Source organism: Rhinatrema bivittatum, chromosome 5, assembly GCF_901001135.1.
Source record: "Rhinatrema bivittatum chromosome 5, aRhiBiv1.1, whole genome shotgun sequence".
Classification (NCBI taxonomy): domain Eukaryota; kingdom Metazoa; phylum Chordata; class Amphibia; order Gymnophiona; family Rhinatrematidae; genus Rhinatrema; species Rhinatrema bivittatum.
This window is the reverse complement of record NC_042619.1, coordinates 377,177,350-377,203,230: the sequence shown is the minus strand read 5'-3', so window position 1 is coordinate 377,203,230 and position 25,881 is coordinate 377,177,350. Positions and strand designations below refer to the sequence as shown.

General features: G+C 42.8%; 1 protein-coding gene across 1 annotated transcript in view; it reads right to left on the bottom strand.

The window, feature by feature from the left end:
* The window catches only part of LOC115092479 (sodium/hydrogen exchanger 2-like), a gene marked incomplete at its 3' end in the record, with an annotated part of 106,448 nt that overhangs the window by 44,670 nt on the left and 35,897 nt on the right, over positions 1-25,881 (bottom strand). The window contains exon 3 of the mRNA XM_029603321.1: positions 12,354-12,604. Within this exon, the coding sequence (XP_029459181.1) occupies positions 12,354-12,604 (251 nt within the window). The remainder of the gene's footprint in view (positions 1-12,353; positions 12,605-25,881) is intronic.

The following is a 25,881-nucleotide window of genomic DNA, read 5'->3' as shown; positions in this document are numbered from 1 at the left end:
AAAAACCACAGAGAGCATGCTCGGGTTATGTCAATTTATTATAAGGACAAGGAGTCAAACACCTGCCCAAACTTCCATCTCCACACCACCTTATTTGCATAATCTCTGAAACACATATATATATCCTGGCTCCATAGGCATTCATGGAGAACATTCCAACATTGCCACATAAAAAAAGCACTTTTTATAAGTTTTTAAACGTTTTTTGTTCTTTGTGAATCGATGCGATGTGCGAACGGCTATCGGTATATAAGAGACTTTAAATAAATAAATAAATAAATTATAGCCAGAAACCAATGCATTCTGAAGCTGCATAATATAAAGGACTATTGGCTAGAGATGTGCATTGTTTTTTGTGTTCGTGTCGTTCTTTGTTTTTCAGCCGCCATGGAAAATGTCATTTTTTTTCGGTTCGGGTCTTTTTTTTTCGCAAAAAATCGATTTTTAGTTAGTGCGCACTAACAAAAACCGTTAGATTTTGTTACTTTTTGTTAGTTTTTGTTAGTGCGCACTGACTCCCGTTAGTGCGCACTAATCGGAAAAACACATTTTTGCAAAAAAATGGGAAAATCCGGATCTTTTTCAGGCTCCCTGAAACATGCCGAAATGGACAATTTCGTTGAAATTTTCGAATTCGGCAAAAACAAATGCACATCTCTACTATTGGCAGCAGCCAATAGTAGAGATGTGCATTTGGGTAAGAGGTGGGGCGGAAAGAGTACAGGGAAACTGGGATGGCTGGAATGATGGTGCCAAGCAGCAGGGGGCAGGTGGGGAGGCAAATTTTCAAACCTTGGCAACATGGGTTTGTTTTAATGTGGGCTATTGTAAAACAAAACAAAACAAAAACGTTTATTTAAAAAACAGGAAGGGAGCGCCGGGTAACAGTGAGAGTCTTTGTGGCGGCTACCGGAGGTGCAGCGTTGGACGGCCTCGATGGAGCACAGCTGATACTATTTGTGACATCATTACTGCGGGACGAAGGGGTTTAAAACCAGCTTCCTAGACCTGGTGTTTGGAGCGCCGGATAACAGTGAGAGTCTTTGTGGCGGCTACCGGAGGTGCAGCGTTGGACGGCCTCGACGGAGCACAGCTGATACTATTTGTGACATCATTACTGCGGGACGAAGGGGTTTAAAACCAACTTCCTAGCGGCGCGCAGTCGACGCCGGCGTGCTGACGAAGACGCGCACGACAAAGAGGCGCGCACAGCTTTTCTAGCTTTTTTAGCTTCTTTAGATTCTTTGGCTTCTTTGGATAACGCCCCGCATTACGAATGAACAGAGTCTCTCTAGTGGAACCGGCGCTCCCAAGTGTGCTGTATCCAAGGTAAAAATTAACTATCTAGTTCGTACTGTAGTTTGCTAAAATATTCGTAATGCCGCATTCTGCACGTAAGAGAAGGGCCAGGGAGCGCCAGGCCTCAGACGCAACGGAGCCCATCTCTATCGTGGGTCCAATGGACATACATGTACGACGTGGATTACACAAAGGGGAGGAAGGATCGCTGGATGTGAAGAGGGGAGAAGAAGAGCCCTCTGCATCCTTAGATCTATTAACATCTCTCTCCCCTAATGAGAGACCCCCACCGGTTAACCCAACCGAGAAAGTACAGTTGACCCCAGGAGAATTATACCCTGCTGAAAGAGCAAGGGGAAACTCTCCCATGGGGCAAGGTGGTCAACTAGAAAATATCTCGGCTATATGTAACAGCATGGAATCCGGACAAACTTCTATCGAGACTGTGGATGAGGGGAATGGGGTTGGAGATAGTGGACCTCAGTCTATTCAGATTAAACCATTGGTTAAACCCCCGGAGTTCTCCTTGGAGAATATCTGGGAGGCAATTAATGAAGTTAATAAAAATATAGGTGATCAGATGGTGATAATACTGAATATTGTGTTAACTACAAAGAAAAATGTTGAGGTTATTGAAAGTGAAAATAAAATAGTAAAGAAAGAACTGAAAAAAGTTCAGGAAGAAATGGGGAAATCAAGGGAATTACAAACCATGATGATTAAAGAGAATTTATTACTACATCTTAAAATAGAAAAATTAGAAAATCCTGCTAGGATGAAGAACATTCAATGTATAAATTTCCCTAAAGTACCTAATCTGACTCCTTTGTTCTTATGGAGAAAATATTTGATGGAAAATCTGGGTATTCCCGAAGCAGCTTTACCTATAATGTCTAAGTTGTACTATTTGCCCCCAATGAAAAAATCAACTACTATTAGAGAAATTGGAAACTTAAAAGTAGAAGAGTTAGTACAAAATGTATCTCCTCAAAACAAAGAACTAGATATTTCTAACTTATTGGAACAAACAGAAACAGATATAGATTTAGTAGAACCAGCAACACTGATAACTACTTTCATGTTAGAGTCAGATAAAGACTGGATATTCAAGAAATTTTTCTTGAATAGAAGTAAAAACTTTATGGGATGTAAAGTGCAATTATTTCCTGATTTGGCACCTACAACACAGAAGCGTAGGAAAAATTTTCTTGTATTAAAAACTCAAATACTACAAATGGGAATGTTATTCATTTTGAAATACCCCTGCAAATGTCTAATAAAATGCGAAGGCAATACTTATGTATTTCTACAACCTGAACAGTTAGTGCAATTCATTCAAAACAGAACGAAATTAACCACAACCTCTACCCCCAAACCCACATAACAGCCCTATAAGATATGAAGTGATCTCTCTTAGACAAAATAGAGGTAATCCCAGATAGTTTACCTGGCTCTTCTCAAGAGCATTTACTTAAAGTCCCATACCTGTCCTTACTTTTTAGAACTTAGGTTCAATCTTGTCTAACCGATCGAAGTTCCCCGTAACCTCTATAATGTACTCCCTGTGCTGATTATCATTTTTTCCCTTTTTCGATATTCCCTATATTCCACTCGTTATGCTTGTTCAACTACAGTTCTACTCTAGTACAATTTTGTTAATTATGTTCTTATTGTTTGCTGTACAAGGTTTAGTTAAATTATGTTTTTATTGTTTGATGTAATTTCCAACTGTTGGTTCACTGTAAACCGAACCGATATGTACTTGTACATGATCTTCGGTATAGAAAAGTATTTAAATAAATAAATAAATAAATAGTTTAAAATAAATGTTGAAAAAATAATAATTGTTGAGTAAAGTGTACCTTGGATTCAATTGTGGGCTAAGCACGGGATATTTTTGAAACCTTATGTATTTTGTGTGAAACAGGAATATATTATGTTTTTTCTTAAATTTGGGACTGGGGTTTCTAAATATGAACCTGTGATAATTTAAGATAATTGATGCTTGAATTGTATTGTAAAATGAATAAATATAAAATAAAAAAAAACAAAAAACAGGAAGGGTAATATTCAAAGCCATTTCCAGGAGTAAACAATGCTTTGCCCATGGAAATGGACTTTCACAAAATTGCCTATCCAATACATGGGTAAATGTATATGCCTGGTTCTACAAGCCATCATATTACCGAAACTAGACTATTGCAACTCGCTCCTTCTCGGCCTCCCCGCTTGCACCACCAAACCGCTTCAGATGGTCATGAACGCAATGGCCAGAATTCTTACAAACACCAAAAAAAGGGACCATATCACCCCCATTCTCCAGCACCTACATTGGCTACCTATCAAATACAGAATTCACTTCAAAACCATTATGATGATTCACAAGGCCCTACATAACATCGCTCCTCTCAATTTAACTTTTCAACTTCAGCTTCACACCTCTAAGAGACCGACAAGAAGTGCGTACAGAAATTTGCTACGCGCCCAGCCAGCAAAATCCTCCCTGAGGAAACGCGCACTATCCACAGCTGGCCCCATACTCTGGAACTCGCTCCCTCTAGACCTTCGCCTCGAACCGTGCCACATTACTTTCAAAAAGAAACTAAAGACTTGGTTTTTTGCACAAGCTTTCCCAGGAATCTAAAAGCCGGAAGAAAATAATATCAGCCTGGTCTCTGACCCAACTCACCTTATGTACATTGTTTACTGTATATTGTATATTTAGTTACCTCTATTTAGCTATTTATGCTTAATCTCTGTATCCTTTGCCAAGTTCCGCTCCCCCCCCCCCATTTTATCTGTTATCTTGTTATCTTGTTGCAATGTAAACTGCCCTCTGAGGCGTCAGTTTGAGTTCCTTGTAAACCGGTGTGATATGTATATTATACAGGAACATCGGTATATAAAAACTAAAAATAAATAAATAAATAAATAAATAAATATGCAAAGGTCCTATAGGAGGATTCTTTAATTTATCTGCAGTTTGAAGAGGCATCCTTGTGGGTGAGGTTTGTAATTACACCCATACTTTTGTATTTTTTTCCTGAAAAATTCTGTGTACAAATTAACAGGTGTAATTGTTTGTGGGTGGTTTGGTGGGATACTTTTCAAAAGGAAAGTACGTGTGTGTGTACTTAGAAAATTGTTGTAAAGTATTTGGACAAAAATACCCACAGACTTTGCACTGATGCAGGCAGTTACAAAATGGCTCCCAAAATGAAACAAAAACCATCTTCCAAAGCAAAACGAAGCAAACATATTTAAAATGTACCATGTGCACACCCCTACACTCACAGCTGTCCTTTCCATAAAGGATATATTTTTCTGCATACTTTCTGCTCCTGCAGGTACCTTCAACAATACAGCTGTCAAAGATATTGGCTGGCACAGGACTTGTTAAGGTAGGGTGCTTTTACCTTCTGCTATCAGTGCTCGGATTAGAGTTATACATCAGTATTCATGAAGGTAAGCATGCCATATACCAATAAATTGATACATCTGGAGGCCAAAGACTGAGGGTTTCCACTCACTTTTCTTGCCCCCTTTCTAAAAACCAGTTGTTCATAAATAAACGTAAGGCCATTTTGCATCCCTTAATGTCAATGTACGCCCTATCACAGGCAATGGAGAAGTTGGGTGAACCTAGTGGATTCTCAGAATTTCTATGCTATCCCCAGGAGGTGTGTCTGATAGCACAGAAAGTTCTTCCCCGTGAGAGAGACAGAGAGAGCTGCTGAGGCTTTCCTACGGAAAGGATGCCAGAAGATTCTGGGGGGGGGGGGGGGGCCTTCTACTGCTTGTCATTCCTGTCTTCAGGAGTAGCACAGTTGATAACGCCAGCACTGAAATGGACCTAGTTCACCAGTATCCTGGACTGCTATGCTATGGGATCTGTGAGTAGAATCCACTTGGGCAATAGGATCCCCAAACAGCCAGCAACTATTCTTCTTTGGGAGGATATAGTGAAAAAGCCCATGTTTTGGGATAATGGCCAGGAAGAAAAAGGCTACTGGATTTTGCCATGTGGAGACGATGCCAGTGGGAACCAGTCTGCTTGAAACAAAAAGTTATCTTTGTGCCCTAAAATCAAAACTCATATTGATCCCATTGAAGAAGCTGTACCTATGGCATAAAGCATGAAGGGATTGAAGGATTTATAAGAGCTGTTCAAACTAACTGGAATTGTTGGACATAAATTGTTTTTGCTTTTAATAATAATATTTGCAACCTGTTCACGTCTAAATAAAATGCAAGCCCTTTAGAACAACCAAGCTTTGCGTGGCGTTACATTTATGGAATTAATCATAAGGAGTGCTTTGTTCCACCATTAGAAGACCAATTCTCTAACATTTGACCTATCAAAAGAAAACTTGAACTCAGGTTTCATTCACTAACCAAACACCCAGCTACACAGGGAATCACCAAAGAGAACAGTTGTGACTAAGCAATAGAAATAGATGCAGGCCCTTCTAGTGGTTTTCTGGCACAAACATAGAATAATAATTCAGGCATTACATGCTTATGCTTATTGCCTGACTGAGAGGGAAAGATGGCTGCCAAGGCCAGCACCTCCACTGCAACTGCCAGCCACCACCTGCCCACATTTCTGTGGCTGATCTTCCAGAACCAATGCTGGGATGAAGTGATTATCCTGGTTGATCCTCCTGCCACTCTACAAAGTCTGGTATGCCATATTTCTATTTTTCCAGGTGGGATCTGTACACATTGATGGGTTCAAAGTGTGTGGCAAAGTACAATGTGACAAGGTGGTGGCTACTGGCTAGGGTATGTTGGGTTTAACCAGCAGAAAAAAAAAAAACATAAGAACATGCCATACTGGGTCAGACCAAGGGTCCATCAAGCCCAGCATCCTGTTTCCAACAGTGGCCAATCCAGGCCATAAGAACCTAGCAAGTACCCAAAAACTAAGTCTATCCCATTCTACTGATGCTAGTAATAGCAGTGGCTATTTTCTAAGTCAATTTAAGTAATAGCAGGTAATGGACTTCTCCTCCAAGAACTTATCCAATCCTTTTTTAAACACAGCTATACTAACTGCACTAACCACATCCTCTGGCAACAAATCCCAGAGTTTAATTGCACGTTGAGTGAAAAAGAACTTTCTCTGATTAGTTTTAAATGTGCCACATGCTAACTTCATGGAGTGCCCCCTAGTCTTTCTATTATCTGAAAGAGTAAATAACTGATTCATATCTACACGTTCTAGACCTCTTGTGATTTTAAACACCTCTATCATATCCCCCCTCAGCCATCTCTTCTCCAAGCTGAAAAGTCCTAACCTCTCTAGTCTTTCCTCATAGGGGAGCTGTTCCATTCCCCTTATCATTTTGGTCGCCCTTCTCTCTACCTTCTCCATCGCAATTATATCTTTTTTGAGATGCGGCGACCAGAATTGTACACAGTATTCAAGGTGTGGTCTCACCATGGAGCGATACAGAGGCATTATGACATTTTCTGTTTTATTCACCATTCCCTTCCTAATAATTCCCAACATTCTGTTTGCTTTTTTTGACTGTCGCAGCACACTGAACCGATGATTTCAATGTGTTATCCACTATGATGCCTAGATCTCTTTCCTGGGTGGTAGCACCTAATATGGAACGTAACATTGTGTAACTATAGCATGGGTTATTTCTCCCTATATGCATCACCTTGCACTTATCCGCATTAAATTTCATCTGCCATTTCGATGCCCAGCCAGCAGAAAGGCAGCCAAAGGAATGCTGGGTGACCATTTAAACACAATCTTTCTGGCTCTGTCTGTGAGGGGTGGGGATGGCCAGGAGCCAGGAAGAGAGGAGTGCATATGGCAGCCTTGCAATCAGTTCTTCACCTGAAGAACTAATTATCAAAAGGGAGAGAGAAATCTGTGCTCTAAGGAAATAGAGACACAGACATCTGTTCTTGCTTCATTGCTGAACTACATGTAAAATCCCAGCAAGAGTCAAAGGAGCCAGGAGTTGAGAGACAGAGAGACTTCCTATCCAGAGCTCTCCAGACCCAGGAACACATGGCTGGACCACCCTCCTAATTGACTGAGTTAAGTAATCTAAACTTTTCACAGCAGAGGAAGGAGAAGGTTTATTTCCTTGCCTTTTGTTGCAAAGTCAATATCTTATCTTAACTGCTTCAGCCTTTTAGCTAAAGTCAAGCATAAATCCTTGCTATGAGATAGGGCAGGGAAAGAGAAGCTGATGGACCATCATCTTTCTGTAAGAGACTGAACCCAGGCCCACTTTCTGTTTACTACCTATTAAACCATTTGGGGAAGCTCCCCAGGAGAGAGAGACTTTTCACACACTGCAGTGCTCAACTATTTGGTTTGTCATCTAGCCAGCTGATGCAATCGTCACTGCCCGACATCTCCACTCTGCCCTCCTTACCTCTTTGGCGATTCCCTCTTTGCTTGATGGAAGTTTGGCTGCCGCGGCGTCATCTTGCCGACCTCCTCCGGTTCCCCGGACTGGCTAGACACTACCCTCCGCCATGTTCTCCGGAAGCCTAAGGGCGCGCGCACGTCATGGCCCCGACTCAAGTACCAGCTGTGGCGTAAACCTCAGGGGTGTCCCCCTGAGATGACGTCATCAAGCCTGGATATTTAAGGTCTTTGTTTTTGCTAGCTATTCGAGTTAGCAAGGGAGATTCCTCCAGGTATCGCTGCGGATGGGATTCGCTCTCTGCATACCTTGCTACTCTGCCTCCTCGGACTTTACCAGGGGTACCCGCTCCTCGGGGGCCTCGCTCTCTTTTACTTTTCAGGTCGCAGTCTGGAACCGGTAATCGCTCCTCGAGGGCCCACGTTCCCGGACCTGCTACCGAATACAACTTCTGCCAGGAAGTCACCGCTGCCTACAACACCAGTGAGTTACCATCTCTCTCTCAGAGCTTTCCCTGGAACCAGGTACTCGCTCCTCGAGGGCCTACTTCATTCCAGCCTCTGGGCTGTTTCAAGAGACTATTGTGTGAGTGTTACTATCAAGGTTCTGTTCCTGAACTCTGCCTACTCACTATATTCAGTTTTTCTACAGCTCAGCCATCTTGGGATCTCTGTTCCAGTGTCTGAGGGACTCCAGCCCAGCCGGGCTCTTCCAGCTCACTACTGCCACCTCTGGTGGTTCACTTACAGTCTAATAAAAGAACTAGTGTGTGTCTGTCTCCCAACTCTGAGCCTGACCGGTGGCCCCTCTCAGGACCTTCCCCCGTGGGCGTGGTCATCTGCCACTGACCCAAGGATCCACCCACAAATATCACAAATAATAACACCAGCTCCACCATCAAAAGGGACTTCTTGATTTTTTTTTTCCCACACAATTTTGAGTTTGGGACAGGGTGCACTTTCAAACTGGTAACACTGGGGTGAATCTCCCCCCCCCCCCCCCCCCCCCCCCACCTTTGTGCGCACTCAGGGGTAAAGACAGTTTTTGAAAGCTCTGTACTTCACTGCTTTTCCCTCCAACCTTTCTCTATTAGTGTTCCCTATTGTTTTTATTATCCATATAAGTATGTTGGTTGCCCTGGCTAACAGGCCATACCCAGTGTTATTTTTGCATTGCTTGATTTAAAATAAGAAAACTGCAAGAATACTTCACTACTGTACTTTTCCATTGAATGTTCTGATTGGATTTACTGTCTACTTACACAAAACTTATAAAAGGGTTAATTATTGTTTTATTCTGGTGTGATGATTTAATCTGGTCTGTGGTGCCACAAGTGAGAGGTTGTTTGGGAAGGGCACAGAATTGGGGTATCAGGGTGACCAGGGCCCTGTCTCATCCCCATTCAGGCCTAGGAACCGAAGATAAATCATATTAGTAAATATAATTTAGCATGTAGCACACCCTATCCCAAACATAAGGGTAATTCATAGTCCAGACCAAGGGGGAGGTGGGTGGGGCCACATTAATGGCATGCAAATGACTTTTACATTAATTTACTAATGTCAAACTTAGCAGGTGAAAATAGACATCACAATAACTTAATTATACATCGCTGAGGTATAGTTAAACATTTTTTCTATTAATGGTTCTGCATTCACTTATGGACATTTTAATGAGCATTATTTTTCTATTCTAAAAAATTGTTTTGCATCTCATTACTTCATTAGCATAAGTTTTTGTGTTACAGCTCTTGTGAGCGAATTAATGCATATTAAAAGCACTGTTAACATGCACAAATGCTTGCAAATGATGTCAGCACACTTTCATACACTGGCTAAATAATTTGGGGTTGATTTTAAGACTCGTGAGCCGTTCCCGGTACGCGCACATAGATGCACCAATTTTATAACATGCGCGCGCCAGTGCACGCATGTTATAAAGTATGATGGCTGGGTGCACATGCATGCCAGGTTTTAAAACCTGCGCGCACATGTGCAGGCGGCCCGCAACTCACGTGCGAAGGGGGGAGAATTTTACAATGCAGCATGCGGCGACGCAAGTAGGGCTTCCCCAGTTCCCTATACCCCTATCTTCCCCGACCCCTATCCCCTACCTAATTCTTAGATTTTTTTTTATTTTTTACCTTGCTGCTCTTTTGGAGCAGCAGTAGATTCCGCACGCCAACCAGCTGCCAGCGCGTGCTTCCACACTGGGAGGGGCAGGGAGGGCGCTGTCCCGGCCCGCCCCCTGCCCCTCCCTGCCTAGACCACAACCCCTGGCCCATAAAGGGGTTTACGTGCATGGTCGGGCCCTTCCGAAAATGTGTGCAGCATGTGCAAGACCTGCCCACGCACGTAACCCTCCCCCCCCCATTTTTACGTGCATGGCCCTTTTAAAATTGGGCCATTTGCCTATTAAACAGTGGAGGTAAAGCAATATAATTTACAGTATCTTTTATAAATTCAAGAAAAAAACACTAGTATTTGTAGTAAGAATTTTATTTAAATTAGCTTGATTCACTGCAGCCTCTCTCTTATTGTGTGTCTATGAGGAAAAAAAAGAAGATGATATTCAACCAGCTGTGTACAGATGAAGTTAAGAGGACAACTTTATCTGATTCACTTTATCCAGATATTCAATATCTAGTCTAAATGTAACTATATGGCTGGCCAAAGTTTAACTCCACCTTGGGAACGCCTGTCTGGCTAAATTTGTGAGGACTATAATTTGTCTAGATAAAATTTAGCCAGTAGCAGGGGCAAATTTCAAATAGCCTGGTTTGGTCTGCTACTTCCCAAAGCTGACTGGACCAAACTCTTTGAATACTGATCATCCCCTTAGTAAATCAGGTCCTTTCCTATATGAGGAAAAATAACCCATGCTATAGTTACAAGACGTTAGGTTTCATATTAGGAGCTACCACCCAGGAAAGAGCTCTAGGCATCATAGTGGATAATACATTGAAATCATCTGCTCAGTGGGCTGCAGCAGTTAAAAAAGCAAACAGAATGTTAGAAATTATTAGAGATGTAAATCGGAACCAGTATCGGTTCTGATTCCGGTTCCGATTCACATCGTGAAATTTTTTTCGTGCAGTCCGATCGGGTTTTTTTTTTTATTGGCTGTGCCCAAGCCGATAACCAAAAAATACAGCCGACTCTTTAAAATTAGTTTTTAGTATCCCCCCACCCTCCGGATCCCCCCCCCCCCAAATTTTTAAATACCTGGTGGTCCATCGGGGGTCCCGGGAGCATTCTCCCGCGCTCGGGCTGTTGGCTGCCAGTAAACAAAATGGCGCCGATGGCCCTTTGCCCTTAGCATGTGACAAGGTATCTGTGCCATTGGCCGGTCCCTGTCACATGGTAGGAGCAATGGACGGCTGGCGCCATCTTTAAAAATGGCGCGGGCCATCCAGTGCACCTACCATGTGACAGGGGACGACCAATGGCACCGATAGCCCCTGTCACATGGTAAGGGCAAAGGGCCATCGGCGCCATTTTGATTAGTGGCAGCCAACAGCCCGAGCATGGGAGAATGCTCCCAGGACCCCCGCTGGACTACCAGGTATTTAAAAAATTTTTTGGGGGGTCCGGAGGGTGGGGGGATACTAACAAACTCATTTTAAAGGGTCAGGTTGTGTCCTTTCTTCCCGCCCCCCCCCCCCAATAACAATAGGAAACCCCACGATTAATTTAGTAGGTTTTCTTATCGCTATTGGGGACCCCCCGAGATCTGACGATATTGAAAATATCGGACGATATTTTCATTCGTCAGATAAATGATTCTCATCCCTAGAAATTTTTAGGAAGGGAAATGGTTAATAAAACAGAAAATGTCATAATGCCTCTATATCTCTCCATGGTCAGACCTCACCTTGAGTACTGTGTATAATTCTGGTCATCGCATCTCAAGAAAGATATAGTTGCGATGGAGAAGGTACAGAGAAGGGTGACCAAAATGATAACAGAGATGGAACAGCTCCCCTAAGAGGAAAGGCTAAAGAGGTTAGGACTGTTCATCTTAGAGAAAGAAGGCTGATATTGGGGGGGGGGGGGGGGGGGGGGGGGGGGGGGGGGGGATATGATAGAGGTCTATAAAATTATGAAAGGACTTGAATGGGTAAATGTGAATTAGTTATTTGCTCTTTCAGATAATACAAGGACTGGAGGCATTCCATGAAGTTAGCAAGTAGCACAATTAAAACAAATCAGAGAAAAGTCTTTTTCCTTCATTGTACAATTAAGCTTTGGAATTCATTGTCAGAGGATATAGTTAAGGCAGTTAGGGTAGCTGGGTTTAAAAAAGTTTGGACAAGTTCCTAGAGTAGAAGTCCATAAACTGCTGTTAATCACATTTGGGTAGGGAATAGCCACAGATTATTACTGACATTAGCAAGATGGGATCTATTTAATGTTTGGGTATTTGCCAAGTACTTGTAACCTGGATTGGCCACTGTTGGAAACAGGATGCTGGCCTTGATGGACCCTTGATGGTCTGATTCAGAATGGCAACTTCTTATGTTCTTAGGGTTTCTGGTATATCCATTTAATTCACAAATTTAGATTTGTTTACCTTGCATGATTGTGATTTGTGTCAGTAGAATTGGATCTGCATGACCTTACAAAGTAAAATTACATTTCTTTGTTGGATACTCACGCCATGATGCCAGAAAAATGGAACATCTCAGCTGTTAAGTATGACAAGTAGCTGAACAAGAAGACAAACAGAGGTTCAATCACACGAACATTATGGGTGAAGCGAGTCGTAAAAGCAGCTGCTAATCCCAAAATGATGCCGATTAGCACTCCTCCAATTCCCACCAGAAAGAACTTAGCAATTCCGGAAAAGATATCAATGATTTCAATTGTTTCCATCTCACAGAAATCTTTGAACAAATTATATAGTACCTAGAAAATAAAAAGTAAAGCATGTTTTAAAACATTTCCAGTTCTGTTTATTATTGCAAATATAATTGCTCTCTAGTTGCATTAATATATTATGTTCGTTTCATTGTACCTGTTTGCTGTTCCATGTACTGTTTCTCTTGTAAACCGTTGTGAAGGCCAGCTCCAAACAACAGTATATAAAAACACTTAAATAAATAAAATAAATATACTACTATACAATTAATTTAAAGAGATTGGAAATAGAAAGGGCTTTTGTACTATTTTGTATTCAGCCTAATAATGTACACATGTACTTTTCCTTTGAAAATTGCTTTAAAGTCTATGAGTAAAAAGTACCTATAGAGTATACACCAGTGTGGGTAGTTCTTCCGTTACCCTGTGAAAGGAATCAATAGATAAACAATGAAGATCGTTTAATACTTTCACTTCCAGAAACAAACTGAATGGAAAGTCTATGTGGTATTGCAGACATTCAAGCAACTGCTCATGCAACTTGCTGGTCATTTGCAAAAGATTTAACTGGCTAACATTGTCAGCTGGTTTGTCTGGTTTGAAATCTCCACCCCTCTGACTTGCATATCCATATGCACTACATTACTGAGTGCAGGTATAGGAAGTTGGTGGGTCACTTGTTACACGATAGTTCAGGCAAGTGGAGGGTTGGAAAAGGGGGATTACTTTGGGCGGGGGGGGGGGGGGGGGGGAATGGAGATTGTGAGGGAGAGCCTCCAAACACTAATTTTTTTTCATGCCAGGTTTGTGGGTGGGAAGGATTGTGTGGTGTTGGATACTAGCTGTCCCCCTCTCGCTAATGCTTTAAACCAAGGTAAATGAAGGGAGGAGTAACAGGGGTTGGCTGTGCCTACTAAACTGAGGGTAGGACAGTGGGAGAAGATTTAACTGATTAGCATTGAATTTTAGCACTAACCAGCTAAGTAACTAAATCTAGCCTGTTTAATTTTGACTGGAGTGATTTATCCAGATATTCAGCACACTTTCTGCCGGGTAAGTATAGCTGAAAATCTGGCTAGATATAACCAAGTTAATGTACCTAGCTATGTCACCCGCTCAGTGGACTTTTCAATATTCACCTCTCAAAGATCAATAGTCTGTTTAAGAAAAACCTAGCCAAGCATTCTTTCTCAGTCTGCTCTTCCAGATCAAGTCATCATTTTTCTTCAAGTTTGTTAACATCTATCAAAAGATAGGCAACAGTATCTGATCGGTCCATCTTTTCCTAAGCTTGCTTGGATCTATTTTTTCTTGTCTGTTACATTTTTAGCCAATCTTAAAGATTTTATTTCTGGGTCCAGCCCAGTGGTAGTGGTATGTGCGACTTGGGTTTGAGTTTTGGCTCAGGTCTCCTGCTCCCCGAGTCAGCCAGAGCTGGGAATGCTGCAAAAGCAGTGTAAACAACTCTGATATAGAGACAAAACAGCACTAAGTGTGGCATATAAGAACATAAGAAAATGCCATACTGGGTCAGACCAAGGGTCCATCAAGCCCAGCATCCTGTTTCCAATAGGGATGTGAATCGTGTCCTCGATCGTCTTAACGATCGATTTCGGCTGGGAGGGGGAGGGAATCGTATTGTTGCCGTTTGGGGGGGTAAAATATCGTGAAAAATCGTTAAAAATCGTTAAAAATCGAAAAATCGAAAAACCGGCACATTAAAACCCCCTAAAACCCACCCCCGACCCTTTAAATTAAATCCCCCACCCTCCCGAACCCCATCCCTCGCCGGAACATCGTTAAAAATCGAAAAATCGAAAAACCGGCACACTAAAACCCCCTAAAACCCACCCCCGACCCTTTAAATTAAATCCCCCACCATCCCGAACCCCCCCCCCCAAATAACTTAAATAACCTGCGGGTCCAGCGGCGGTCCGGAACGGGCTCCTGCTCCTCAATCTTGTCGTCTTCAGCCGGCGCCATTTTCCAAAATGGCGCCGAAAAATGGCGGCGGCCATAGACGAAAAAGATTGGACGGCAGGAGGTCCTTCCGGACCCCCGCTGGACTTTTGGCAAGTCTCGTGGGGGTCAGGAGGCCCCCCACAAGCTGGCCAAAAGATCCTGGAGGTCCAGCGGGGGTCAGGGAGCGATTTCCCGCCGCGAATCGTTTTCGTACGGAAAATGGCGCCGGCAGGAGATCGACTGCAGGAGGTCGTTCAGCGAGGCGCCGGAACCCTCGCTGAACGACCTCCTGCAGTCGATCTCCTGCCGGCGCCATTTTCCGTACGAAAACGATTCGCGGCGGGAAATCGCTCCCTGACCCCCGCTGGACCTCCAGGAACTTTTGGCCAGCTTGTGGGGGGCCTCCTGACCCCCACGAGACTTGCCAAAAGTCCAGCGGGGGTCCGGAAGGACCTCCTGCCGTCCAATCTTTTTCGTCTATGGCCGCCGCCATTTTTCGGCGCCATTTTGGAAAATGGCGCCGGCTGAAGACGACAAGATTCAGGAGCAGGAGCCCGTTCCGGACCGCTGCCGTTCCGGACCGCCGCTGGACCCGCAGGTTATTTAAGTTATTTGGGGGGGGTTCGGGAGGGTGGGGGATTTAATTTAAAGGGTCGGGGGTGGGTTTTAGGGGGTTTTAGTGTGCCGGCTCACGATTCTAACGATTTATAACGATAAATCGTTAGAATCTGTATTGTATTGTGTTCCATAACGGTTTAAGACGATATTAAAATTATCGTACGATAATTTTAATCGTCCTAAAACGATTCACATCCCTAGTTTCCAACAGTGACCAATCCAGGCCATAAGAACCTGGCAAGTACCCAAAAACTAAGTCTATTCCATGTAACCATTGCTAATGGCAGTGGCTATTCTCTAAGTGAACTTAATAGCAGGTAATGGACTTCTCCTCCAAGAACTTATCCAATCCTTTTTTAAACACAGCTATACTAACTGCACGAACCACATTCTCTGGCAACAAATTCCAGAGTTTAATTGTGCGTTGAGTAAAAAAGAACTTTCTCCGATTAGTTTTAAATGTGCCCCATGCTAACTTCATGGAGTGTCCCCTAGTCTTTCTACTATCCGAAAGAGTAAATAACCGATTCACATCTACCCGTTCTAGACCTCTCATGATTTTAAACACCTCTATCATATCCCCCCTCAGTCGTCTCTTCTCCAAGCTGAAAAGTCCTAACCTCTTTAGTCTTTCCTCATAGGGGAGCTGTTCCATTCCCCTTATCATTTTGGTAGCCCTTCTCTGTACCTTCTCCATCGCAATTATATCTTTTTTGAGATGCGGCGACCAGAATTGTACACAGTATTCAAGGTGCGGTCTCACCATGGAGCGATACAGAGGCATTATGACATTTTCCGTTTTATTCATCATTCCTTTTCTAATAATTCCCAACATTTTGTTTGCTTTTTTGACTGCCGCAGCACACTGAACCGACGATTTCAATGTGTTATCCACTATGACACCTAGATCTCTTTCTTGGGTTGTAGCACCTAATATGGAACCCAACATTGTGTAATTATAGCATGGGTTATTTTTCCCTATATGCATCACCTTGCACTTATCCACATTAAATTTCATCTGCCATTTGGATGCCCAATTTTCCAGTCTCACAAGGTCTTCCTGCAATTTATCACAATCTGCTTGTGATTTAACTACTCTGAACAATTTTGTGTCATCTGCAAATTTGATTATCTCACTCGTCGTATTTCTTTCCAGATCATTTATAAATATATTGAACAGTAAGGGTCCCAATACAGATCCCTGAGGCACTCCACTGTCCACTCCCTTCCACTGAGAAAATTGCCCATTTAATCCTACTCTCTGTTTCCTGTCTTTTAGCCAGTTTGCAATCCACGAAAGGACATCGCCACCTATCCCATGACTTTTTACTTTTCCTAGAAGCCTCTCATGAGGAACTTTGTCAAACGCCTTCTGAAAATCCAAGTATACTATATCTACCGGTTCACCTTTATCCACATGTTTATTAACTCCTTCAAAAATGTGAAGCAGATTTGTGAGGCAAGACTTGCCCTGGGTAAAGCCATGCTGACTTTGTTCCATTAAACCATGTCTTTCTATATGTTCTGTGATTTTGATGTTTAGAACACTTTCCACTATTTTTCCTGGCACTGAAGTCAGGCTAACCGGTCTGTAGTTTCCCGGATCGCCCCTGGAGCCCTTTTTAAATATTGGGGTTACATTTGCTATCCTCCAGTCTTCAGGTACAATGGATGATTTTAATGATAAGTTACAAATTTTTACTAATAGGTCTGAAATTTCATTTTTTAGTTCCTTCAGAACTCTGGGGTGTATACCATCCGGTCCAGGTGATTTACTACTCTTCAGTTTGTCAATCAGGCCTAACACATCTTCTAGGTTCACCGTGATTTGATTCAGTCCATCTGAATCATTACCCATGAAAACCTTCTCCATTACGGGTACCTCCCCAACATCCTCTTCAGTAAACACCGAAGCAAAGAAATCATTTAATCTTTCCGCGATGGCCTTATCTTCTCTAAGTGCCCCCTTTAACCCCTCGATCATCTAACGGTCCAACTGACTCCCTCACAGGCTTTCTGCTTCGGATATATTTAAAAAAGTTTTTACTGTGAGTTTTTGCCTCTACAGCCAACTTCTTTTCAAATTCTCTCTTAGCCTGTCTTATCAATGTCTTACATTTAACTTGCCAATGTTTATGCTTTATCCTATTTTCTTCTGTTGGATCCTTCTTCCAATTTTTGAATGAAGATCTTTTGGCTAAAATAGCTTCTTTCACCTCCCCTTTTAACCATGCCGGTAATCGTTTTGCCTTCTTTCCACCTTTCTTAATGTGTGGAATACATCTGGACTGTGCTTCTAGAATGGTATTTTTTAACAATGACCACGCCTCTTGGACATTTTTTACTTTTGTAGCTGCTCCTTTCAGTTTTTTTCTAACAATTTTTCTCATTTTATCAAAGTTTCCCTTTTGAAAGTTTAGCACGAGAGCCTTGGATTTGCACACTGTTCCTTTTCCAGTCATTAAATCAAATTTGATCATATTATGATCACTATTGCCAAGCGGCCCCACCACCGTTACCTCTCTCACCAAGTCCTGTGCTCCACTGAGAATTAGATCTAAAATTGCTCCCTCTCTCGTCGGTTCCTGAACCAATTGCTCCATAAAGCTATCATTTATTCCATCCAGGAACGTTATCTCTCTAGCCTGACCCGATGATACATTTACCCAGTCTATATTGGGGTAATTGAAGTCTCCCATTATTACTGCACTACCAATTTGGTTAGCTTCCCTAATTTCTCTTAGCATTTCACTGTCCATCTCACCATCTTGACCAGGTGGACGGTAGTATACCCCTATCACTGTAGTCTTCCCTGATACACAAGGGATTTCTACCCATAAAGATTCAATTTTGTATTTAGTCTCATGCAGGATGTTTATCCTGTTGGACTCTATGCCATCCCGGACATAAAGCGCCACACCTCCTCCCGACTGCTCCTCTCTGTCATTGCGATATAATTTGTACCCCGGTATAGCACTGTCCCATTGGTTATCCTCTTTCCACCATGTCTCTGAGATGCCAATTAAGTCTATGTCATCATTTACTGCTATACATTCTAGTTCTCCCATCTTACTTCTTAGACTTCTGGCATTAGCATACAAACATTTCAAAGTTTGTTTTTTGCTTGTATTTTTATTCTGCTTTTTAATTGATAGGGATGTTAGAATTTTTTAGCTCAGGTGAGTTTTTAGTTACAGGCACTTGGACTACTTTTCTAATTATTGGAACCTCACTGTCGGGATGCCCTAATTCTAATGCATCATTAGTATCCTTTAAAGATACATCTCTCCGAACCATGCGCTGCTGAGCGACTGTCAGCTTTCCCCTTTGTTCTAGTTTAAAAGCTGCTCTATCTCCTTTTTAAAGGTTAGCGCCAGCAGTCTGGTTCCACCCTGGTTAAGGTGGAGCCCATCCCTTCGGAAGAGACTCCCCCTTCCCCAAAAGGTTCCCCAGTTCCTAACAAAACTGAATCCCTCTTCCTTGCACCATCGTCTCATCCACGCATTGAGACTCCGGAGCTCTGCCTGCCTCTGGGGACCTTCGCGTGGAACAGGGAGCATTTCAGAGAATGCTACCCTGGAGGTTCTGGATTTAAGCTTTCTACCTAAGAGCCTAAATTTGACTTCCAGAACCTCCCTCCCACATTTTCCTATGTCGTTGGTGCCCACATGTACCCTGATAGCCGGCTCCTCCCCAGCACTGTCTAAAATCCTATCTAGGTGACGCATGAGGTCCGCCACCTTCGCACCAGGTAGGCATGTTACCAGGCGATCCTCACGCCCACCAGCCACCCAGCTATCTACATTCCTAATAATCGAATCACCAACTATGACGGCCGACCTAACCCTTCCCTCCTGGGCAGTAGGCCTTGGGGAGATATCCTCAGTGCGAAAGGACAATGCATCACCTAGAGAGCAGGTCCTTGCTACAGGATCCTTTCCTGCTACACCTGGTTGGTGCTCTCCCATTATGAGACCTTCTTCCTCCAAGGCAGCACCAGGGCTGCCAGTCTGAAGTTGGGACTGGTCTACTATGTCCCTGAAGGTCTCATCTATATACCTCTCTGTCTCCCTCAGCTCCTCCAGGTCTGCCACTCTAGCCTCCAGAGATCGGACTCGTTCTCTGAGAGCCAGGAGCTCTTTGCATCGCATGCACATGTACAACTTCTCACCGGTGGGTAAAAAATCATACATGTGACACTCGATGCAAAAGACTGGGAAGCCCCCCTCTTGCTGCTGGACTGCTGCCTTCATCTCAATTTTGATCAGTTCCTAGTTAAGTTTTAGGTTGCTATGGGAGTAGGAATGTGTCTAAGTTCCTTTAAATGTATTAGTGAATTCACTATATGTCTGGTAGTGGCCTACTGGGGTCTGATCGAATTCCCAATAAAGTTTTTGTTGATGGGTTTTTGTTTTTTGTTTTTTTTTGTGCAAGTGGCACCTGCCTATAAATTAAGGGATGAGCTTGGGGTGGGTGGGCGAGGGGTGGGAGGGTTGGGAATTACAGTCTAACTTTAGTTAGTCAGCCTGAGTGACTCACAGCTCCCTTGATTAACAAATGTTGTTCCCTATTCAAACCTAATCACACTACCTCAACACCTTTCCAAGGTGAGTAACTGAGCTGAACTATTCAACTTTTTTACTTTGGTATATACTGTTCCTAGCTTATTTCTAGCTTCTGGCTACTTTTTTGTGGGGTTTTTTTTTTTGGTTTTTTTTTTTGTGGCTTTTTTGTTTTGTTTTTAAATACAATGCACTCAGTTATTATTAAATAAAACACTTAGCTCTTTAAAAGTCTGGAGGACACTTTAATAGTCAGGCAGACGTTTAAAAAATAAACACACTACCTACTGCTACCTTATTGACTGACTAAATACAAACAGTCTAACTTGTTTATTTATTCACTGCCAACCTACTGCTACCTTATTGACTGACTAAAAATACAAACAGTCTAACTTGTGTATTCACTGCCTACCTACTGCTACCTTATTGACTGACTATTTAAAAATGCAAACAGTCTAACTTGTTTATTCACTGCCTGACTATTAAAGGCACACACACACAAACACACTAAATAATATTCCCAAATAGTTAACTTTGCCCCAATACTTTTAAAAAAGTCAATGTCAATGTCCCAAGCAAAAACTTACTGATTCCTTTCAGCCACCAGCAAGGTGATCCTCTCCTCTCAGTGTTTCCACTGACACCCCCTGACACCCCCAAGCTGGCCAAAAGTTCCTTTTGGGCCGAACGAGGATCCCGGAAGCGACCCCGCGGGGAATCACGTGACGTCGGCGCCATGTCAGAGTGACGCGGCGTCACGTGATTCCCCGTGAGTTCCCTCCGGCACCCTCGTTCGGCCCAAAAGGAACTTTTGGCCAGCTTGGGGGGGCCTCCTGACACCCCCAAGCTGGCCAAAAGTTCCTTTTGGGCCGAATGAGGATCCCGGAAGCGACCCCGCGGGGAATCACGTGACGTCGGCGCCACGTCAGAGTGACGCGGCGTCACGTGATTCCCCGCGAGTTCCCTCCGGCACCCTCGTTCGGCCCAAAAGGAACTTTTGGCCAGCTTGGGGGGGCCTCCTGACCCCCCCAAGCTGGCCAAAAGTTCCTTTTGGGCCGAATGAGCATTCCGGCGCGAACCCGCAGGGAATCACGTGATGCCGCGTCACTCCGACGTGGCGCCAACGTCACGTGCTCCTCGCAAAGAATTTCAGAAATGGCGTCCTCACTTCTCGCTGGATCACCAGGGAGTTGTGGTAAGTCTTTGGTGGGGGATTAAGGAAGGTGAGGGGTTTAAATTTTTATTTTGGATCAACAATCGCGATTTTCAACTTATTCAACATAGCTATGTTGAATAAGTTGGAAATCCGATCGTTTATGTCTCATCACTTTTTTAAGTTAAAAAAAAAAAAAAGTAGCGTTTTACATTTATGTTCAATACGAATGCACACCCCTAATGCTGAGCTATCTTTGCCAGGTCTGGCCAGACCATAAACTTGTGTGTCCAATATGCCAGCGCGTCTCTGTCCTTGCCCTCGATGGGCTCTGTTAGATAGTGTGTCTGTGTCACAGACATTTTTTCTGCGGTCTCTTTTTCTGGGCTGGGGTGAGGGTCTCTCTTGCCAGCTGCTTTAGCTATGGGCCTGTATCAGGAGAGAAGGTTCAGTGAGGGCAACATGACTGATGTCCTGAGGTGGGGGGATGAAATGCTAGGTGGCACAGTACTGCTTGTACCTGCAGAACTCTCTGGGGCGGCCATTTTTTCCTGCACTGCATCCCCACTTTGCTTCTGCCTTTGGCATTCTTGTTCATGCATCCATGCTGCCGGTATTTCCTTTGTGTATGTGAGTCTCCAGAACTGGAGGACAAGGCTCTCTTTTACCTTTTTGTCACAAAGAGTAGCATGCATGTAAGTACTGCTTTCTGTCTCACTTGCTCCTGTAAGGAGTCCTGTTCATGGAAACCCTTTATTCCAGCAGAATATGCACTATGTGGATGACCTTTCCCAGGATCATGCTTTTGGAACACAGATCCTTTAATGGCATCCATGCGAGGCTTCAGGATTTGTATCAGGTGCCTCATCACTACCCAATCATGATGCTCAAAGGGGTGATCCCTACCTATCTCTGTTTCCAGAGACAGACCATGAAGGGTTGTCTGCTACTCCACTAACCTCTGCAGCAACATCAGACCCTTGGTCTGACCCAGTATGGCAATTTCTTAGGTTCTTATGTTCACTTCTTATCGAATTATTCGCCAAGTTGTTTCCATCACCTGCATCTACTTTAATTGTAGGAGACTTTAACTTACATGTAGATAGGACACCTAGGAATGCAGCCTGTGAAATGCTTTTACAGGCAATGGATGCATTGGGATAGACACAATATGTTTCTAAAGCTACTCATAAAGCAGGACATATTGTAAACATAATATTTGCCAGTAACAATAACTGTCTAATCAATACTTCCCACACTATATTGCCCTGGTCCGATCACCAATTAATAAAGGCAGAAATAACCTTCCTCAACCCAACTCATTAAAATATAAATAATCATCAAACGTTTACCTTCATAAAAAAAAGATAGAAACAGAAGTACTTGCTGAATCAATTAAAAATCAGCTACTTGAATTAACTCAAGATAATGCCTCCTCAACTTTTGAATCGTGGTATAAGATTGTCAATGAAATAGCTGAAAACCTAAGTCCAGTCCAGATGAAACAAAAAAGAAAGGAATTCCTCTAAACAAAAGAAGTCATGGTATAATGAGGATTTAAGATGCATTAAACAGTCCCTGAGAAAATCTGAGAAACAATGGCGGAAATGCCCATCTGCTGAATCCCTAGGTAAATAAAGATCTCTCCTAACAAAATGCCACACTCTAATTAATAAAGCAAAAAAAAGATGACTATGCTAAACAGATACATGGCGTAATATTTAATTCTAAGCGGCTCTTTGAAATTGTTAAACATGAAGCTATAACTTCTCAAAGGATGCATGCAATGAATATGCCACTTGGTTTTTAGATAAAATCAATTGATTGAAAATGCAATTCCCCACCTGCTCGCCAACAAGAGCACCTGAGGAAACAAATGGTCTGGCTAAATGGACCTCATTCGACAGAATAACAAATCTTGAAATTAGTCAAATCATCAATAAAATTAAGCCTGCTATACAGCCATGTGACCCAATTCCAGCTAGTTCCTTGAAACAAATACACAGAGTGAGCACTCCAACAATTGCAACCATAATTAATCATTCTCTCGCTGAAGGATTTGTTCCACATGGAGCAAAACAAGCAGTGATAAAGCCAATCCTAAAAAATAAAACCAATAAAATAGATGACTGGGACAACTTAACATAGAAATGGCGACAGAAGAAGACCAAACGGCCCATCCAGTCTGCCCAGCAAGCTTTCACACTTTTTTTTCCTCTCACATACTTATCTGTTTCTCTTGGCTCTTAGTAACCTTTTTTTTATTCTATTTCCCTTCCACCCCCGCCATTAATGTAGAAAGCAGTGTTGGAACTGCATCTAAGTGAAATAGCTTAATTTAGTTAGAGGTATTAACCACTGCAATAAGCAAGCTACACCCGTGCTTATCTGTTTATTCAGACTATGTAATTCAGTCCTTGTTGATTGTTGCCTGAATATAGATCCACCTTTCTTCATTACCCCCTGCCACTGAAGCAGAGAGCTATGTTTGCTTTGCATTGAAAGTGAAATATCAGACTTGCTCCCCTGCCATTGAAGCAGAGAGCTTTCCTTTCTTGATAACAGATTTTACAAAGTGAAGATTAACAATAAAGTTTCTCACCCCATCAGTTCAAACTTAGGAGTTCTGCAAGGTTCAGCCCTCTCTCCTACACTGTTTAATATCTACCTGCTTCCCCTCTGTCAATTACTTTCCAACTTAAAATTAACTTTCTACCTTTATGCCGATGATATCCAGATTCTTCTTCTGATCACAGACTCACTTCACAAAACCTGGTCCCATTGGAACACCTGTCTTCAATCAATTAACAATCTACTTACTAGTCTTAACTTGATCCTTAATACAAATAAGACAGAGATTCTCATTATTTCTACTGATGAAAACCAGGTTCTGTCCAACCCCTTAAACACAACAAAATCTCTCACAACTGATATTAACCACTCCTCTTATGTTAGAGATTTAGGAGTTCTACTAGACAACCAATTTAATCTTAAATCATTTATCCAAAACACTTCAAAAGAATGTTTCTTTAAATTACAAGTATTAAAAAGACTTAAACCTCTCCTTCACTTTTGAGATTTCCGACTTGTGCTGCAGTCCATAATACTTACCAAATTAGACTATTGTAATTCCCTCTTGTTTGGTCTCCCTGCGATTACAATAAAACCTTTGCAGATGGTACAGAATACCGCTGCGAGACTACTTACCAACTCTAACAAAAGAGATCATATGTCTCCCATACTGCAATCTCTGCACTGGTTACCTATCAAAGCTAGGATTTCGTTCAAAGTACTCATGATGATTCATAAAGACATTCATAACACCGCCCCTCTCAACCTATGCCATCAATTCCATGTTCATTCCTCTGACAGACCAGAAGAGCTTACAGAGGCTCTCTGCAAGTTCCCCCTATTAAATCCTCTCTAAGCAAAAGAGCGTTATCTACTTCTGGGCCGACTCTTTGGAACACTCTCCCTCCTGACCTCCGTCAAGAAAAATGTCTCCTAACCTTCAAGAAAGACCTAAAAACTTGGCTGTTCAAGCAAACTTTCCATGAAAAGCCTGGTTCCACTTGATGCAGGTCCCAAAACATGAATGCAAGTCTTTTGACTATCATCCGTGGACTTTCTGAACTTTTCTCTTCGCTGCCCTGCAAGGACACTATCTAGTTTTAAATAATGTACTATATTTATTGTCACTTTATTCATTCATTTTATTTTGCTCTTATTTTATTTTATTATTATTATTTTATTTTATTTATTATTTATTTACCATTTATATTTAATTTTTGCTCTTGGTTCTCTATTGTTCCTTGATACCAACTGTTTCAAATGTTAAATGGTTAATGTTCATGTTCAATGTATCGCCTCCCAGCGAATGTTCTGTTCCATTGTAAACCGGTGTGATCTATATTCTTTATAGGAATATCGGTATATAAAAATTAAAAATAAATAAATAAAAATAAATAAATAAATGCTGGATATGTGTGACGTGTCAAACTTCCTCCCCTGCCGTTGAAGCAGAGAGCTATGCTGGATATGTGTGAAGTGTCAAACTTCCTCCCCTGCCGTTGAAGCAGAGAGCTATGCTGGATTTCCGTTGAAAGTGAAGATTCAGGTATTTATGGTTTGGGGTTGTAACTGCCATAACAAGCAAGCTACTCCCCTGCTTTTATGTGGTTGCAAATCCTTTTTTCCACATTTCCTCTTGCCGTTGAAGCATAGAGCAATGTTGGAGTCAGATTATTGAATAAGGATATTCATTTCCAGGTAGTAGCCATCAAATTTGTCTTTTATATCAAAAGTACTTGAAAAAGCAGTGTTATCTAGGGATGTGAATCGTGTCCTCGATCGTCTTAACGATCGATTTCGGCTGGGAGGGGGAGGGAATCGTATTGTTGCCGTTTGGGGGGGTAAAATATCGTGAAAAATCGTGAAAAATCGTGAAAAATCTAAAAATCGCAAAACCGGCACATTAAAACCCCCTAAAACCCACCCCCGACCCTTTAAATTAAATCCCCCACCCTCCCGAACCCCCCCAAATGAGTTAAATAACCTGCGGGTCCAGCGGCGGTCCGGAACGGCAGCGGTCCGGAACGGGCTCCTGCTCCTGAATCTTGTTGTCTTCAGCCGGCGCCATTTTCCAAAATGGCGCCGAAAAATGGCGGCGGCCATAGACGAACACGATTGGACGGCAGGAGGTCCTTCCGGACCCCCGCTGGACTTTTGGCAAGTCTCGTGGGGGTCAGGAGGCCCCCCACAAGCTGGCCAAAAGTTCCTGGAGGTCCAGCGGGGGTCAGGGAGCGATTTCCCGCCACGAATCGTTTTCGTACGGAAAATGGCGCCGGCAGGAGATCGACTGCAGGAGGTCGTTCAGCGAGGGTTCCGGCGCCTCGCTGAACAACCTCCTGCAGTCGATCTCCTGCCGGCGCCATTTTCCGTACGGAAAATGGCGCCGGCCATACGTGTATGGCCGGCTCCATTTTCCGTATGAAAACGATTCGCGGCGGGAAATCGCTCCCTGACCCCCG